The sequence below is a fragment of the Plodia interpunctella genome, chromosome 5, assembly GCF_027563975.2.
Source record: "Plodia interpunctella isolate USDA-ARS_2022_Savannah chromosome 5, ilPloInte3.2, whole genome shotgun sequence".
Taxonomy (NCBI): Eukaryota; Metazoa; Arthropoda; class Insecta; order Lepidoptera; family Pyralidae; genus Plodia; species Plodia interpunctella.
Window position 1 is genome coordinate 9158518 of NC_071298.1, and position 16815 is coordinate 9175332.

Consider the following 16815-nt stretch of genomic DNA (forward strand, 5'->3'; position numbering starts at 1 on the left):
ATTTAATTTACAGGTACGAAACCACTAGAATCACCCCAGACACCACTAGTAGTGTCCGAGGCGCTCCCCCCTCCGCACCCGCGACCGCCGTCGTCGCTCCGCCTCGACCACCGCGCGGCGCCCGGTGAGCGAGCGTGACTACACCACGTTGACCACTGCAGGTTCAGATAGATGATCAAACGCCACATTCCCTTACGGCGCAGCAACGGACGTCGAATGACGCGATGAAGTCTATAACTTTGGCTATAAAATAATGGGGCATCTTGTATTGCCAGTAATCAAAAGTCTGAAATGTTTCGGGAGCAAAAATTATGCATTTAGAATATCAATATCTGAACCTCCAGTGTTTATTTGTTAATTAATGTTATGTTTTAATACTCGTGCATAATTTTTTGTGCTGTTCTATGTTTTTAGTTTGTGAAATGAACCCCAGTTTGTAAACTGTGTTCATTTTGTTGGACCTATGTGTAATAGAGCTTTATAGACTGTGTTTAAGACTCAGGACCATTACGATATCTTATTATTATTTGTGACTGTAATGCACTATTTTGGAATTCCAATTTGTATTCATTTTGTACAAGTGACACACTTTGCATTGTGGATTTAAAGCACCAGCTTGTAGTGGCTTATTGTTTTATGTATTTTTAAAATATTGATTTGGCGGATTAAATCTAGTGTTGCCAGTACAAAAGCACAAGATGGCAGCGACCCGCCAAATTCAAAACGCGATATAACACTTCGAGCAAAATGTTTTGTTGCATTTGCATTTCTTTTGTGAGGTTTATACTCTTTGTAAAATTTATAAGTATAGCATTATATCTTGAACATATCAATGCATCCATTAGTGATTTTGGTATCTATCATTTTAATAGTCAATAGTTAAGAAAATCTAGAACTAATGCCATAAATGTATTTTCAGTAGCAATCCGTAAACCAGTTATATTCATGCGATTTGAAATTAATGTACAGAATAAATTATTTGTGTGTTTATTTTTAATTCTTTAGTTTTAGTTTAATGCTAGTATACGGTGTTGTAAATACATATTATGTTGCTATATTTTATTCTAGGTGCTAACTTAAAGATATTTCTTTTTATTTCATTATTCATTTTATTACTTTGCTTTTATTTTATTCCGACGTAATTTTCAAGCTTTAATGAGTCACAAAACAGCCATCGTCATCGCCTGTTTTATATATGTATAATTTTATATTTAAGGCAACAGTTATCAGAACCATAATTATATAACGTGGTGGTGAGAAGTGACCTTTAAGACTGAAGTCTCTAAAAACCAAGTTCCTTCTACTTAAATCACCTCGTAATTTATATTAGGGCTTTGGATAGTCCTTTAGTAAATTACTCAGGTTCTGATTAGGTTAGAAAAAAGTATAGCGTTAAAAATTCGCACCGCCGAAAAATTCGAATTCGCGCCACGAACATTTAGTCTATGGACTAAACGTTTAGAAATTAAAAAGCTTCATACTCGCAACGCCGAATATTTATCGTATTTTATGTAATTTATCTACCTACATACTTTCACTGTTTTTACTATTTTCATAACAGGCACCCAATAATAACTGTTAGCTCTCTACATTAGCTTCATAATTGAAAAAAACGTACATAAACGCATTGCGGATGCATATTTCATACAGATACCACGTAGTAAGTATGTATAATTGTATGTTGTAGAATCTCGATTTGTATATTACAGATGAAGACAAAAATGTAACGTGTCTCTTCAATTATTTTGATCATTGTACGTTTAGTTATGTTTTAATTTTAATGATTATTGAATATATTCATTTTTATTTTACATTTTTTGTTTTATTTGGTTTTGTTTTTCTTAAGTTTATCAAGAGTTTTTATTAACAGTATTTCATCACAAGTTTTGGTACGTGACTAACAGAAAAGTAAGTATTCATGTTTTTTCATTCTAAACATATATATTTAAATCCTTACCTACCTACGTTGACAAAATATTACATTTTTCTATTTTTAAAGCTTAATCATGGCTTCTTTATGCACAGCAAACACGAGTGCACGAATTAGATAAGACTTGGTCCTTTTAAAACGGTTACAACTTTCAGTAACTACCTAATATATTAAAAAAAACTCTATCCATTGTGTCCATAGACAAATGTTTTTTTACCCTCAAATACGTTATCCACTTATCATATTAGTTTTTGAACCACAGTACCTAAATCCTAAATAGACTGAGTGGTGTTTTTTGAAAGCTACATGAATAAAGGTTCCTGTTTTCAGACTGGCAAGACTCCCAGCGGTCACTGAACCTGGGCATAGCCAGGCCCTCGCCGGGGTCAACGACTTTAGAGGACGTGTTGGATTCGTTGCTGGGGTTGCCCTCGCAGCCAGCCAGGATACCCACCCCACAGCCTAGCCCTCGGAAATCCACAAGCCCTTATTACTTGATGGGTGGAAAGGTAGAAAATTTATTCCTGTCTTTGTTAAGTATTCAAAGTGTTTCGTGAAAGAGACGACAGAAAAGGTTGCCTGTAATTTTTATGAAGTACTTACCTGTGGATATTTAGCATGCCAGGAATTAAAAAAAAAACAAATCAACATAGAAATTTAGAATAAATCCCTGTGCTTGTCGATAGAGACGGTATTTTAATTTTCTGCAAAACTATGTGATGGTACTACAAGACTGCAACTATATAAAATCTACACGAGTATAGTCGGAAGCAAATAAACCTGGCCTTCTTAAATCCTTTGGTTTCTAAGCTAGTAGGCGGTAAGTTTTATCCGTACCCGGCTGTATTTTCCATTACACTTAAGAGTGAACAAGTTTTCTCACGATGTTTTCCTTCCTTCTTCATTTGTTTACACAAGTTAATTCGACCAACTGCGTCCCAAGTCCCAGACAAGTGAAATTTTGAAAGATAGCGATTCAACTGACTACCGACTGACCTACAAGACAGGTTGATATTAAGTAGTAAAGAGACATATCCCTCCAGAGCCCTCGGTACGAGCAGCTGGCTAGCAGCGGCCATAGTAGCAGCTCCCCCGCTTCCCGCTTCCTGGGCACGCCCAGCGAAGGGCTCAGCTCCGCCACCGACCCCAGCCCAGTAGGAACAGGTAGGAACGATATGTAAGTCTCAGCCGTTCCAATTTTTATATCTACCTATCACTAACACTTACCTACCCGCTGCGTCTCTCATGAGTTTAATTTGAACAAAAATCATTCATCATCATTAACAGCCATTTAAACGTTTCCACTGCTGAGGCACAGGCCTTCCTTATAGATGATGAACCACCACGCGGGCCCAATACGGATTTGACCAACGGCTTAACGTGCTTAAACCCGGAAAACAAGTAATTATTTAATAGGTACCTACTAATAACCCAAGAAGGTAAAATAAAAAGAATTCAAACCTTAGTACCAGGCAGTAATAATTTGTGCTAGCTAAAAATAATATTACATACATACTATTTTAACCATAAGATTTCGTTTATATACGTATTACTATAAGTTAGCTCATTATTGCAATATTAACTAGCTGTGTCTGGAACTTCGGTTTGAGTATTTCGGGATAAAGAGTACATATAGAGTACTCTTTATCCCGAAATACTGAAATACTCGTCAAATATTCGCCATTCGTTACATTATACTAGTGTAAATGTAAATTTTATCGAAATCATAAATTTTGCTAGTTTCAGTAACTAACACCATACTTTCGCATTTATTGTAGTTATTTAAATAATTAGTGGGAAGACATGAAATGGTTGAAATGTAAGTAATAACTTAATTTCTCATTTTGAATAAATTACTCAAACTAAGAAAACTCATGAATGACGCACAAAAAAATATCATGACGCAAACTTCAAATAGATTCATTGATTACGGGTGAAATCAAACGCTAAACAAAATAAAATTAATCCATCAATTTGAAAGATAATTAATTGCTACTGTGCCGTGTACTGTGTCAGTTGGAACCATAATTTTCTCATCCTATTTTATGATTTTCTCTCTAACTTAACTAGATACAAAATTAATATAAAACCTTTGAAAAGTTTACGTCATGTTTAACTTACCTAAATACTTCTCTACACAATGATACATTAACATTTTTGATAATTGACACATTCCTTCTTCTAGGATTGATGATTTTCGCAAGTTGAATCAGTGGAGTTAAAGACTATGGAAAGACTATATTTATTTACATATACTTATCAAATTCCTTTGATTTACAAACAATTTAGATGTTGCTATACTTATATTGTCTCTAATTTACTTATTTAGGTATTGTTTAAATAATATCGCCTGACTTGCTTTAAAATAGAATAACTAGTCCAAATGTGTAGAGAAGCTATTGTTTTGCATTCACTTTTAGCCAGCCCGCTTTGTGCTTTTTTGTGCAAATTGTCCTTAAATAAACCAATACTGTCATGAAATAAAAAATATGGTAAAACTGTTACTAGTTTGAATTTTTTTTATGTCCTTTATCAATTATATTTGTATAATTCTTTATAATTTAAAGCTTCTTTACGTATCCCTAAATAATCTGTCTTGTAATTATTTCATCAGACAATAAGTACCTGATAAAAAAGTATATTGTAAGTACCTTTTGTATGCATAGGAACCCTAAGTTGTATGTTTAGCATGAAAACTGTCTCTGTGGCATGCTATCCAATCGTTTTGCTATCGTAACTATGTAATGTCAAAAGTATTGTTTGATGGTCGTTTCGTCTTTGCAGTTCTGAGTCTTAAACATGTATAGTATGAGTAGACGATTTGATCTGTAATACCTAAAAGAAAACTTATACTTTTTTCGTATGTTTCTAGGCAAGGGTACAGTTGATACTCCTGGCGCGATGCACGAGCCGAGGCGATCGAGGTCGGCTCAAGGCGAGCACCCCCGTCGCCGAAGTGAACCCTTTGCCCAGCCCTACGTGTCCTTCGACCGCCGCACCAGCTTGGACGCAGCTGCCCTACGGCCCTCCGAGCCCCAACTTACCCACCACGACTCCAAAGCTTCCCTGGCCTCCTTACAGACAGAAAATAGCACTGATGAAGCTTTCATGAAATGCAAATACCCCAAATGCACGTCTAAAGCGCCTCTAGTGGATGCCAAGAGGCATTACAAAACGTGTCACAATTGTACCACCATGTATTGCTCGAGGGAATGCAGACGTGCACATTGGGAAAAACATAGAAAAGTATATCTACATTCCCGAGCCAGCGCGCTATGTCGCCAAATTATAGCAGCGGCTAAAGAAGATGCTGACTGCTTGCATCAAATCAGTACGATAGCCCATAAAGGATACCTCGCACAGGGAAGAGGTGTCGTTAAATTATTTTTCACTAGTCCAGAATCGGCTGAAAAGTTCACAACTCATGGATACCAATATCTTTCACAGCCAGAATACGTCAAATGGACAGCACTCCAGCCGAACGAAATGGGAGTGGAATTATACACTGAAGTAGTAAAATTATGCAAAGCTTACAATCCAGAGACGAGGGTGATATTGTTTGTGGCTGTGTGTATTATCAGCGAGGTGCCAACCAAGGGTGCTGTGAAATGGGAGCGACAGATGGTGTCGAGGTGCGCTAAATTGCGGCTCAGCAAAACAGTTACAGCCGCAATACATGAACAGAATAGGCGGCGTCATAGAAGAGACAGCAAGGGCACGCCAGAAGACAGAGAAACGTTAATTTTAATATCCAAAGCACCAGCGTTGCAGGGTGAAAAGAATGCTGCAACCGCTCACAAATTTAGGGAAATATGCTTTCGAAACATATCGAATGAGCTAGAGAAGCGGGGTGTGACGTTAAAGAAGCATTTTCCCGAAGTATACTCAAGACTGGCGGCATATGTGGATGGAACGAGTGATAGGTTTATTCCTATGACTATATATCCTAAAGATGTGACTAGTGGGAAATCTTTTATGTGTATAATCATGCCAGATAATGATATGGACTGTGTAACACCAGTGGATGGGAAAGTAGTGACTATTGACGTCGGAGTGGACCGGTCGAAGCATCAGCTATCTACTCCCATGTGAGAATGACGGCTCTTTGCTAAATAAAATTTTATCAAATACCTACCTAGTCTAGATGCATGAGATCGTTGCCCAATGCTTCTCGTTTATCATTATTACGATGATGATGAATTTTATTTCAAATTTAATCTCCTATTAATGAATCTCGATTGTAATGAAGTTTGATGTGCCCTTAAAATTTATAATTATTTTAGATACTTACTTACCTAATACTAAGACCGGGGGCACTCTTTCTAGATGGCATCTTTACGAATTTTTGAGAAATTATTATTCTGAAATCTTAGGCTAATATAAATGCGAATCTTGAAAGTGTGCGCTCGTGGATATGTCTAATAATATCATGATTATGTATTTCAAGGAAATTTAAAATATTGAAATATTTATATGAAAAATACCTACAACTTCGTAACTGGCGTCTTTAGCTAAGAGTTTATTTATTGCTTATTTACTATCGTTGTTTTTTCTTAAATAAATGTGCACTTAATTTAGATTATATGATGAAAGTACATATACAATGTTGTGAGACGTGTTACCGAAGTTATAATATATTGTATTTTATGTACATGTTAGTTAAGATGATCGTTTCTGCAAATTGACAATAGTTTAATTATATTAAATACATTTGTTACGAGCCATTATAGGCTCAGGAAGCATTTAAGATTTTTTTAATAGAAAAGAGGTTAAAATTATGCTTTTAGTGTTCAATAATGTCATTTCTAAACACCCATGCTTTTAAATAAATGCGTGCACAACGCATTCTTCTATTGTGACAAAAATATATACCTAAGTACTTAAGTGTTTGTCTTTGGATAGTATATAAACAGTAGAAATATAAACAAGTATTATCAAAATGTAATTCTGTCTGTACATACGGCTGATTTTCATTCCAACAATGCCTACCTATAATTATTTTTTTTCATTTTGATACACAATACAATTTTTGAAAAATTAGAACCAGTGTCAAATTTCGTTAAAACTACATTCCATTTGAAAGGTTATTTTGAGGCACAAAACGAAAATATATTTTATAAATTATAGTGCCAACTACTTTATACTTACAATATGAAAAACGTTTGGTACCTATCTAGTAAGACATTTCTTGTCATTAATTTATAATTAACAGTAGAAACTTAAATAAATGCATTCCCCGTGAGAATTGAATGAACTCATCAACAACTTTTTATACTTAAACTAAAATATCTAAAATAGGTTAGTATTTTATTTGTATATTCTGTATTACCTTAGATTTATTTTGAAAAAAGTATTTTTCCATAGTCACGAAATTAATTTATCATTTTATAAATTGATTTCGTGACTTTCATAGGGTTGCCATCCGTTCTAAACTTCACAAATATTAATTTCAGTGGCCAATATAAATTTACGCGTGAAATAATTCAAACATTTCTTTTTTACTGACTGCTACAGAAAGCTGCTATTGTAATATTAAACTATAAGCACTATATTTATGTTATGTAAAAGACATTGGTTGTTACTTTAAATTAACTTGTACTAAAGTTACTTACCTATTTTACACTTGCTATGTTTTATATTCCTAATAAAAAAAATACCAGTATAAACTTAAATGCCTAAGTACCTACATACATTATTTGAAATAATAACTATTTTTTAATGATAACATAACGTACAATCATTACATAAAAGTGTTCATTTTCGACATGTTTGTACTTATTTGTCGACATTACCTACTTCTACCATGCATCTTCATTAATCAATGTACATAAAGTAGTTAGAAGGCGCTCTAGTACATTATTATAAGGGCGAAATGTTTGAACTAAATAAAATTACGCAAGTACAATACTAGTAAACAAAATATTCAGTACCTAGTTATCGTTTTCGCGCCATTCCGCCTTGTGGTCTATTATTGAAAACAGCATAATTATTGTTTCTATACTTAGGTATAACCTAATATTATTTAGAATTTATTTACTATAACCTAATATTATTTAGTAGGTCTAAATAATATCATACCTTGCTATAAACAATATTTACGTGTCTACATCATAATCGCCACATATGTAAAAAAAAAGATAATAAATTCGTACATTTAAACTTTATAATGATGTTGCCATATCAATTGTTTTTCATAGTCTGGATTACAGATTTTTTATCTAGTTGTCCCTATATGTATTTCAAATAAACAGCCCAGCTATATTTATGTTTTTCATTTATGTCTGACTCGCTCTTTTATATTCGCATGTTCCCGATTGCTTTCGAGGCTGTGACGCCTAGAAGCTTGGTGTCAACGTAAAAAATACACCATTAAAATTTGGCTGTGATTTGACAACCTAGGTACCTGCCTGCCGTCAATCCACTTTGGGAATACTATTGTTACCTATCAACCGCCTAAGCTAGTCGCCTCGTAAGACATCCAGGGAACGAATTCTAGGGCAGAACAACGTCACATTTTTATTGATGTGTGTAATTATGCATAGAAATCATAGCATAGCAATGATACAGAGGCAAGTGAAAGAAAACAGGGCATGACTTGTCCTGCTTTATGCTAGATAAAAAAATATCCATATATAGAGGAACATGTAGCGATCCTGAATTTTCTTCGAAAAAAATTATTGAATGGTAAAGCGCTAATATTTCTATTCTATATTATAGGAAGAAGTCTATTTGTAACAGAGATAGACAACGCCTTCGTGAGTAACATGTGCTTGTTAACTTATAACTTTAACCCGAGGAAACGTGGTCGAAGTACGGGGACGGACACCAGTTTTTTATAAGGACTACCTTACCTAGCTAGGTATTTAAGTAATAAGTATCATACATCCATCATGTAACGAATGCATGAATTATAACGAATTAACCTCGGCTGATGTTGATAAGATAAGGATTATTGACGGAATCTACACGTATCGTATCGTTCGTTAGATTATATAAAAAAGTTTGAATTAACCAGTCGACCGTCGGAGGTTGAAGATACTCTGACGCGTCATGTCCATTTTTATCCAGGTCTAGAGTAAATTAGAAATCGTGACGCGTACTTCGATTCGATAAGTTAAAAGCATCGATTCAAGTAAAAATCGATTATTTTACTGTGTCAAATAGACCGGCCTACTCGCATTACTTCGCAATTATTTAGTTATTTACTAGATAGGTAATTGAATTTTGAAATGCAAATATAGAAGTGGGTCTTGTTTTCTTTAGTAAGTCATAATAATCATAATTTTAATAAGACAGGGATCTTGTTCGTTTTTGTTTTTGAATTTCTGAACGATTTCGTATATGACCTTTGACCGTTTGACATTTTTATGACATTTCCGAAGTGTTGAGTGCAGTTCGCAGTGCGTATTTTTTGCAAAGTTTATTTTAAATAATTGAAACAATATTCAAAATGGTTTCATCGACAGTTGTATACGCAGCTGTCCCAATCTCTGTAATCGTAGCCATTGGTTTGATTCGGAAGTGGAGGTCTAGGAGTTGGACCAAATATATATGTAACACTTGCCTAAGAGGTAAAACATTTCTTATCACTGGAGCTAACAGCGGCATTGGATTGGAGACAGCCAAAGCCCTGGTGAAGAGGAAGGCTAGAGTAATTTTTGCTTGCCGAGATTTGAATAAAGCAAAGAATGCCATCGCAAATATTCGAAAGGAACAGCCCACTGGCGGTGAAATGGTGAGTTCTCAACTCAGTTCTTATTTTTAAATAAAAGTACCTGGTGCCTGCTAATAGATGGGTAATGCAATCCTTGACTTATGTACTTATCTTTTTTCCAGGCGAAGCTTAAAGTTAAGCTTCTAATCTTTATTTCTGTACTCCTGATAAATTGTCATGCAATCTAGGTCTAATCTAAAGACATTTTAATTATAGTTGCTTAACAAAGTCTAGCGTAAACTATTTGGTTATGGAATTTTACTTCTGTTTTTTACCTTCCAGTATCAATGGTTATTATATAAACAAATGTCTTTAGTATCAGATTATGATTTTTTTTCTAACCAAGATGAGCTGTTTTGCAAAAGTGTACTACTTACTTAAATGTTAAAATTTTCCAATTTGTAGATCCCAATGCTGCTGGACCTCTCTTCTTTTGAATCAATAGAAAAATTTGTGGAAATTGTAAAGGCCGGCTTCCACAAAATAGATGTTCTTATAAATAATGCTGGTGTGGTGGTGCCTTTAGACCAAGATGCAAAAACTAAAGATGGCTTTGAGATACACTTAGGGGTGAATCACTTGGGACATTACTATCTCACCAATTTGCTTCTGGATCACCTGAAGAGAGGAGCACCTAGCAGGTATACACTTACTCATTTAAAAAACGTTAAAGCATAAGTACTATTTTGTGTCACTATCACCCTTTTTAGTATTTAAAATTGACAGAGAGAGACAAAACATACTTTAGCTTAAAGTATGCTTCAACTTTTTTATTAATAACAGGTTATTCTCAAAAGAAATAAATAAATATCTTTTGTTTATTTTTAATCATTTTTTAGTTAAGAATCTGAATTTCCTGTCTAGTATAAGGTCAATTTAAGTGACATGTTTCCTTGGATCAGCCTTAAATGATGACTTCCATAATAATTAGTAGCAAGTCACTATTTGCTGTCAAGTTGCAAAAATGTAGTTTGATGATAGTACTCATATAACTATCTATTACTAGATGTTGCCCGGGGCTTCACTCTCGTGGGAATTTTGAGATAAAAAATTGCCTATCTGGGATAGTGTACCTTTCTAATGGTGAAAGAATTTTTGAAATCGGTTTGGTAGTTTCGAAGATTACCCGCCTCAAACATACAAACGCTTACTTCTTTATAATTATAGTAGATTTACTTTCTCAGATATTTCATTTGTACCTACAATGTGTTTGTACTTAAAATGTATGGTATATTATATGGTTTTTAAATTCATTAAATTCAAATAAATTTTATTTCAATTTCTTAAAAATCCTGTACAGTCCAAATAAAAAAAAATAGTCATGTTTACTGGTATTATTTGTAGTAATATTTATCTGTACAAAAGAAAACAGTACAACAACAGTTGATGTTTTTTTAAATATGTAGTTACTTAGAGTATTGTAACGGATTTTCCAAACAATGGCCTAAAATTTAAATATATTTAAATTTAGTCATACATCCTCGCCACGACTCATCTTTTAGTATTTTATAACATAAAGTAAGTTGACAGTTCAGTCAGCATCTTGAATATTCATACAATGCTGGAATAATTTTTAACCATTGACAGGATCTATATATTTATCTATTTTATTTCCTTTTTATTAATTAAATATATTAAAATTTAATCAGTTAATGCATTTCTTAAAACCTAAATATGGTTAGAAATATATTACATTTCACTCAAAGGCAACATTATAATTCTCACAGAATAGTAAGTATAAAAAAAAACATACACAAACAAATCAGGGTCAAAGTGTAACTTGAAGATAAACTCAAATATAAAATTGAAACAAACAGAACAAGCTTGTATAAATTGTTAAATAAGTTATACCTAGTTTTGTAAATATTTAACAGAAAAATATCTGTAAAATTTGTTTTACCTACAGCGGAAAGCACAATGAATGTAAAGTCCATGGCCACCAGGTAGTCTTGGCTGTGACACAGCGTGGTGCAATTATGTGTAATATTACACTTAAATACTTTGATAGATTGCTTGTTATAAATCATCAGATCAATTTGTGAAATAGCATTGTTTTATAGAGCATATATGAATGAGAAATTAATTGAAAATGATTATACATACAGAATCATTATTTATTATAATATAATAATTATTAATACATTAGATTTGGCTATACTTTTACAATCGACTGCCTGCCTGGTCTCAACCCTCTTTGGGAATACTATTGTCTCCTATCAGCTGTTAACAATTCTCTTAGTCGCCTCGTAAGACATTCACTGAAGGATTTTATACATACAGAAATATCTGTGTGTATATCTGACTTACTTTGGGCTTGGTTTTTATGTAAATTGTCTGTGTCTTAAACATTTGTATCTGTATTTACACACATTGGAAGTCACTATCTATTAGGTACCGTCGCTTGGCCAATGGTCATGCTGTGATTGGTAAACAAGTCTTGACTTTTGCCTCTAGCTTTAACTAACAGAGTCTGCCGTGACACCAGGGGGCCTACCATCAACTATCATAAAACGATTCCAATGCAACTCAGTTTAATTTAGGAACCTAAAATGAATCGCAATCATACTGAAAATTAAGTCGATGGTACGAATTTGCGATGCAGTTTAATTTAGGTCGTCAAGTGGATCGCGTTAAGAGATCATAGTAAGCCCCCAGGGTACATATTATATCATACCTCCAGTAACCAGGTAAAATTTGACGCGCAACATGTAGCTCTTTACCATTGACTCAAACGAAATAAATAGCACATCGTACGCACATGTAAATTGTAATGAAAGAACATATGGAAATAACCATCTGTTGCGCGTCAAATATACCTATGTATTTATGGCTTTAAAACGCGGCCTCACTGCGCTCCGTCAACAGATTAACGCAGTAATCCCACAACTGCAATGCTTCGACGTACATCAATCTCGAAACTGCATAATAAACAAAAAGCGGCAACGTCGCTCCGCTCAACAACGCAGCAACGATGCAATGAGGCCGCGTCCTTTCTGTCGACCAGTCGATAAATAAACAAACATATTTAAATATGTTGTAACATAATAGTGAATGCAACAATGATTGATAAAATCAAAATTGACCCGGTTTCAGTAATTATCAGACCTTTGAATACAATTAACGTCCATTATCAATGTACAGTAATATTGTAATATTGGTACAGATTACACGCACTCTATTATGTAGTTACGGAATTAAATGATATATCATTGTAATTAAAATCGATCGAATCGTCAAAAATATATAAACTTGTTTGTAAAGTCAGGACTACATTTTATTGCACGAACACGAATCCATGAAATAAACTAAATGTTAAACAGGATATCGGCGGCAGTAATGCATATTACATAGCGTTATTATATTACAATAATTAATTAAGTAGGTTTTTATGCCAAAAAAAAATTAACATTTTATTATTTTTTTCTAATACATTTTTGACAGAATAATTTCTTACATTGCTCCCATAAAAATCAGTTTACTACTCTTATCTATAAAAGATACTGTGAATGCACTTGAGAATTTCAAGGTAACGACAAATATTAGTCTTCTTAAACACGATAAGTCAATCTGTTCATAATTACTTTAAGTAACAAAAAATATGATAACGTCATAAACATGAGCTTGCGAACCACTTGCTATGAGCAGTTAAGTAATAAAATTAGTTTAAATATTATGCCGGCTATACACACTACAGCCAATCTCGGGGAGACGCCGGCGCGAATGAACAATGTACATTACGTAGTCAGCATACTAACTACGACATATGACAGCTACTAACTATAACAGCTTTTATTTGCCACAAGGAAAATCCAGCAATGTATGTCGAAACCGCCAAAGTTTAGCGAACTGTTCGCCTGTAGCATCTAGCCAGCATTCAGCTTTAAAATCGTATGAAATCGAAGATATCCGAAATTTGCTTCCAGGGTCGTGGTCGTGTCATCGACCCTCCACGAGAAAGGGAAAATCAACTTTGCCGACTTGAACTTAAAGCAGGAAATCGAAGATGCGAAGCGTCGTAAAGGCAGCCGACGTCACAACCCAGGGTACTGCAACTCTAAGCTGATGAACTGTTACTTCGCAAGGGCTCTGGCCGACAAGTTGAGTGGCACTGGGGTGGATGTTAACACGTGCTGCCCAGGATTCTGCTACACCGATTTGTTCAGGTAAGATTAGTCTTCAATCTGTACCTTTACTTATAATTATTTATTATATAATATTACTAGCTTTTCCCACAACTTCATATGTGCGTAAAAGTCCGTTTCCCGTGGGAATTTCAGGAAATCCCTTCTTAATGCTCCTCTACGCCCAGTAGTTTCGGCTGTACGTTGTCTGTCATTCAGTCAGTCACTCAGTTACGGAAGAGTTTTATATATATATATATATAGATTTCTTAACTGTTCGATTACTGGAGATAATACGAACAATTGAACAACAATAGAATCGCGTCAGATCGGGACGCGCGGGAATTGACAGTTTAATTCATATTTCTTACACCTATCGCCATTTAACTTTCAGTTTTTTCAGCGAAACAAAAAACACGACAAAGTTTAATTTTCACTGCCTACACGAAGTCTAGCTTTCACTGTCTACGACTTACTGTAATTATCGAATAGATTTTTTAAATCTCAAGTTTTGCGTCCAGCTTTAACATATCTGAAATAAGTATCTAACGATTTGTATTTTATTTTTCAGGAACTCAATAAGGTGGTACCACTACATTTTGATGGCACCCGTTTTCTTGTTGTTCATGAGGTCGGCACAGCAAGTAAGTTAATTGATATATACTAACTATAATATTATATATATCCTAACTAATATTATAAATGCGAAAGTAAGTTTGTTTTTTGTTACCTCTTCAAGCTCTATCTACTTAACCAATCTTCTTGGAATTTTACAATTATATATATATATTTTACTATATTATTTTTATATATTTTTTACTATATTTTTTAGTTTGAAATGGAGAAAGAAATAGGGTACTTTCATCCCGGAAAAATAACTGTTCCCGTAGAAAATTTACGCGGGAAAAGCCGCGAGCAAGAGCTAGTTGAGGAATTAGATTATAAAAATCATACAATCGCAATAATATTTATCAATCACTTTTAATCGCTTAATTACCTTGTAATATTATTATCTGACAAACCAGAATACCACGATATAAATTTTTATCAAACAAACTTATACTATACATATTTATGTATAGTATAAGTTTGAAGTTTTCTAAAGCGAGAAACACTTGAGATGTTCATTCCGGTAAATTGCCTCAAAATTCGGAATCTATTTGAAAAATGTTTAGTTACCCATATAAATAGGAAGTCAACATTTGGGGAACCGGGTGAAATTACAAATACTTATAAAACTTTTTTTTTTAAGTTGTTTTTATAGGTATTATATGACTTCATAGAAAATTACTACATAGTACAAAATAAAGTCGCTTCCCGTTGTCTCTCTGTCCCTATATATGCTTAGATCTTTAATACTACGCAACGGATTTTGATGCGGGTTTAATAGATAGTGTGATTTTTGAGGAAGGTTAGGTCTATAATAGGTTATAAATTCACTCATATATAATAAAATTAGGCAGGAAGAGAATTAGGAAACACACACTACCGAGATCATAAAATACTGTAAAGGTACATATAGCAAATATACCGCAATATAAAATGTAATTTCGTTATTTCTATTTTCGACCACTTTTCACTCAATCGAAATGAGGGCGCCACTGTTCTTAAAGGTACATATTTTTCAGGGTGCCCAAACTGTAGTGTACTGCGCGTCCGACTACAGCATCGAGGGCTCCAGCGGCAAGTTCTACAGGGACTGCGAACCTTACGACTCCAAATATCCATTTGATAAAGACGAAGAAATAAAGTTGTGGAATGTTAGTGACGAACTTGTGAAAGCCAGGAAGCCTATACCACTGTAAAAAAAAAGTATAAAAAGTTTTTAAACGTGAATGTATTTCGTTGTTGTGAATATGGGTGATCTTTTTCTATTAAAAAATTTCAATTTCTGATTGAGTTAATACGAAAAGGTATGCTTACTATCTAATATCATTCTATCTTTTTAAAGGTTAAAGTTTGTTTACGTTGTAATAGATTTGTTTTACTTTAGTTTGGATATTCTTTGTAAAGCAGGAGCAAATTAATGTCTTGATTCAGTGCTTCATTTTAATTTCGGGAAACCGTGTATTATATACGAATATTTGTGAGAACGTAGTCGTCTCATTAAAAGTAGAAAATAAATAAGGGCACTGTGTGTTTGACTGGCAACACAGTGTTTATCAACCAAACTTGACTAAAAATTCATCATTCAAAAATCCGTTTTCTACTCTCTATAAAAGGAACTGTAAATTTTTTTATTTAAATTTTGTTGATAGCGATACGATTACGATTTTGCAAATATTCGTGCTAACCGCTGACGCTGGCAACAAAACGTGTTGTGAACTGGTTTAGGTGTATTAGTGTCTTATATGGTGCCATATTTGTATGAACAATTCAGAAATGAAACCTGCATAATTTGTAGACTAGTCACAGTAGGTAAAAAAGTCATCACATACACAAGTAAGGTAAGGCAATTTCCTCATATATTTATGTAGTATTTCTTATTCTCCATTCCATTTATAAAGTCCAACTTAAATAGGATATAGGGCTCAGATTCAGCAGTCAAAATAAAAATAACAAATTAGTAGAGTAGGTAGCATAAAAAGAACAAATTTGAGTAGTTGATGTAGCTGCCAAACGTGAAACGTCAAATCTGACGTGTAAATTAATAAGACGCTGCACTCAACACAGACGATAAATAAATGCGGTGCAGTGTCTCCTATTTTTCGCAATATTATTTAAAATAAATGTAACTTTTACTACAGTTTTATTTTATAAATTTGTTTTCGTATATGGTGCTGATTAAGGTAAAATAGTTGAGGAACTGAATCGATAATACATGATTGATTACACTGGTCAATAAAAATGTACGTAATTAGTATTGACACTTGAGAGATATATTGTATTACCAAACGTGTCATATTTGAATTTAACTAAAGTATAATATATGTTACGTTTAGTTTATTACTCTTGTACATAATGTGGGTGTAGCTAGAATTATTTCCAAAGAAGTTCAAGTGTTAATAAAATGTGTATGGGTATGAAAAAAAGTTTTTTTTTTTAGAAAA

The 16815-nt window shown here is 33.7% G+C and overlaps 2 protein-coding genes across 6 annotated transcripts in view; both read left to right on the forward strand.

The window, feature by feature from the left end:
• LOC128670327 (uncharacterized protein) overlaps window positions 1–8191 on the forward strand; it is a 75673-nt gene extending 67482 nt beyond the window's left edge. For 4 of the 5 annotated variants that reach the window (XM_053745904.2, XM_053745900.2, XM_053745901.1 and 1 more), the window contains exons 8-11: window positions 14–124; window positions 2261–2439; window positions 2974–3094; window positions 4803–8191. In XM_053745904.2, the coding sequence (XP_053601879.1) occupies window positions 14–124; window positions 2261–2439; window positions 2974–3094; window positions 4803–6022 (1631 nt within the window). In that variant the 3' untranslated portion in view covers window positions 6023–8191. The remainder of the gene's footprint in view (window positions 1–13; window positions 125–2260; window positions 2440–2973; window positions 3095–4802) is intronic. The other variant, XM_053745903.2, reaches the window with a different exon arrangement.
• An 893-nt stretch (window positions 8192–9084) lies between these two features.
• LOC128669780 (retinol dehydrogenase 12-like) lies at window positions 9085–16797 on the forward strand. The gene is made up of 5 exons (XM_053744880.2): window positions 9085–9665; window positions 10050–10285; window positions 13568–13807; window positions 14337–14409; window positions 15394–16797. Exons 1-5 carry the CDS (start codon window positions 9381–9383, stop codon window positions 15568–15570), a joined length of 1011 nt encoding a protein of 336 aa, XP_053600855.1. The 5' UTR covers window positions 9085–9380; the 3' UTR covers window positions 15571–16797.
• The last annotated feature ends 18 nt before the right edge of the window (window positions 16798–16815 follow it).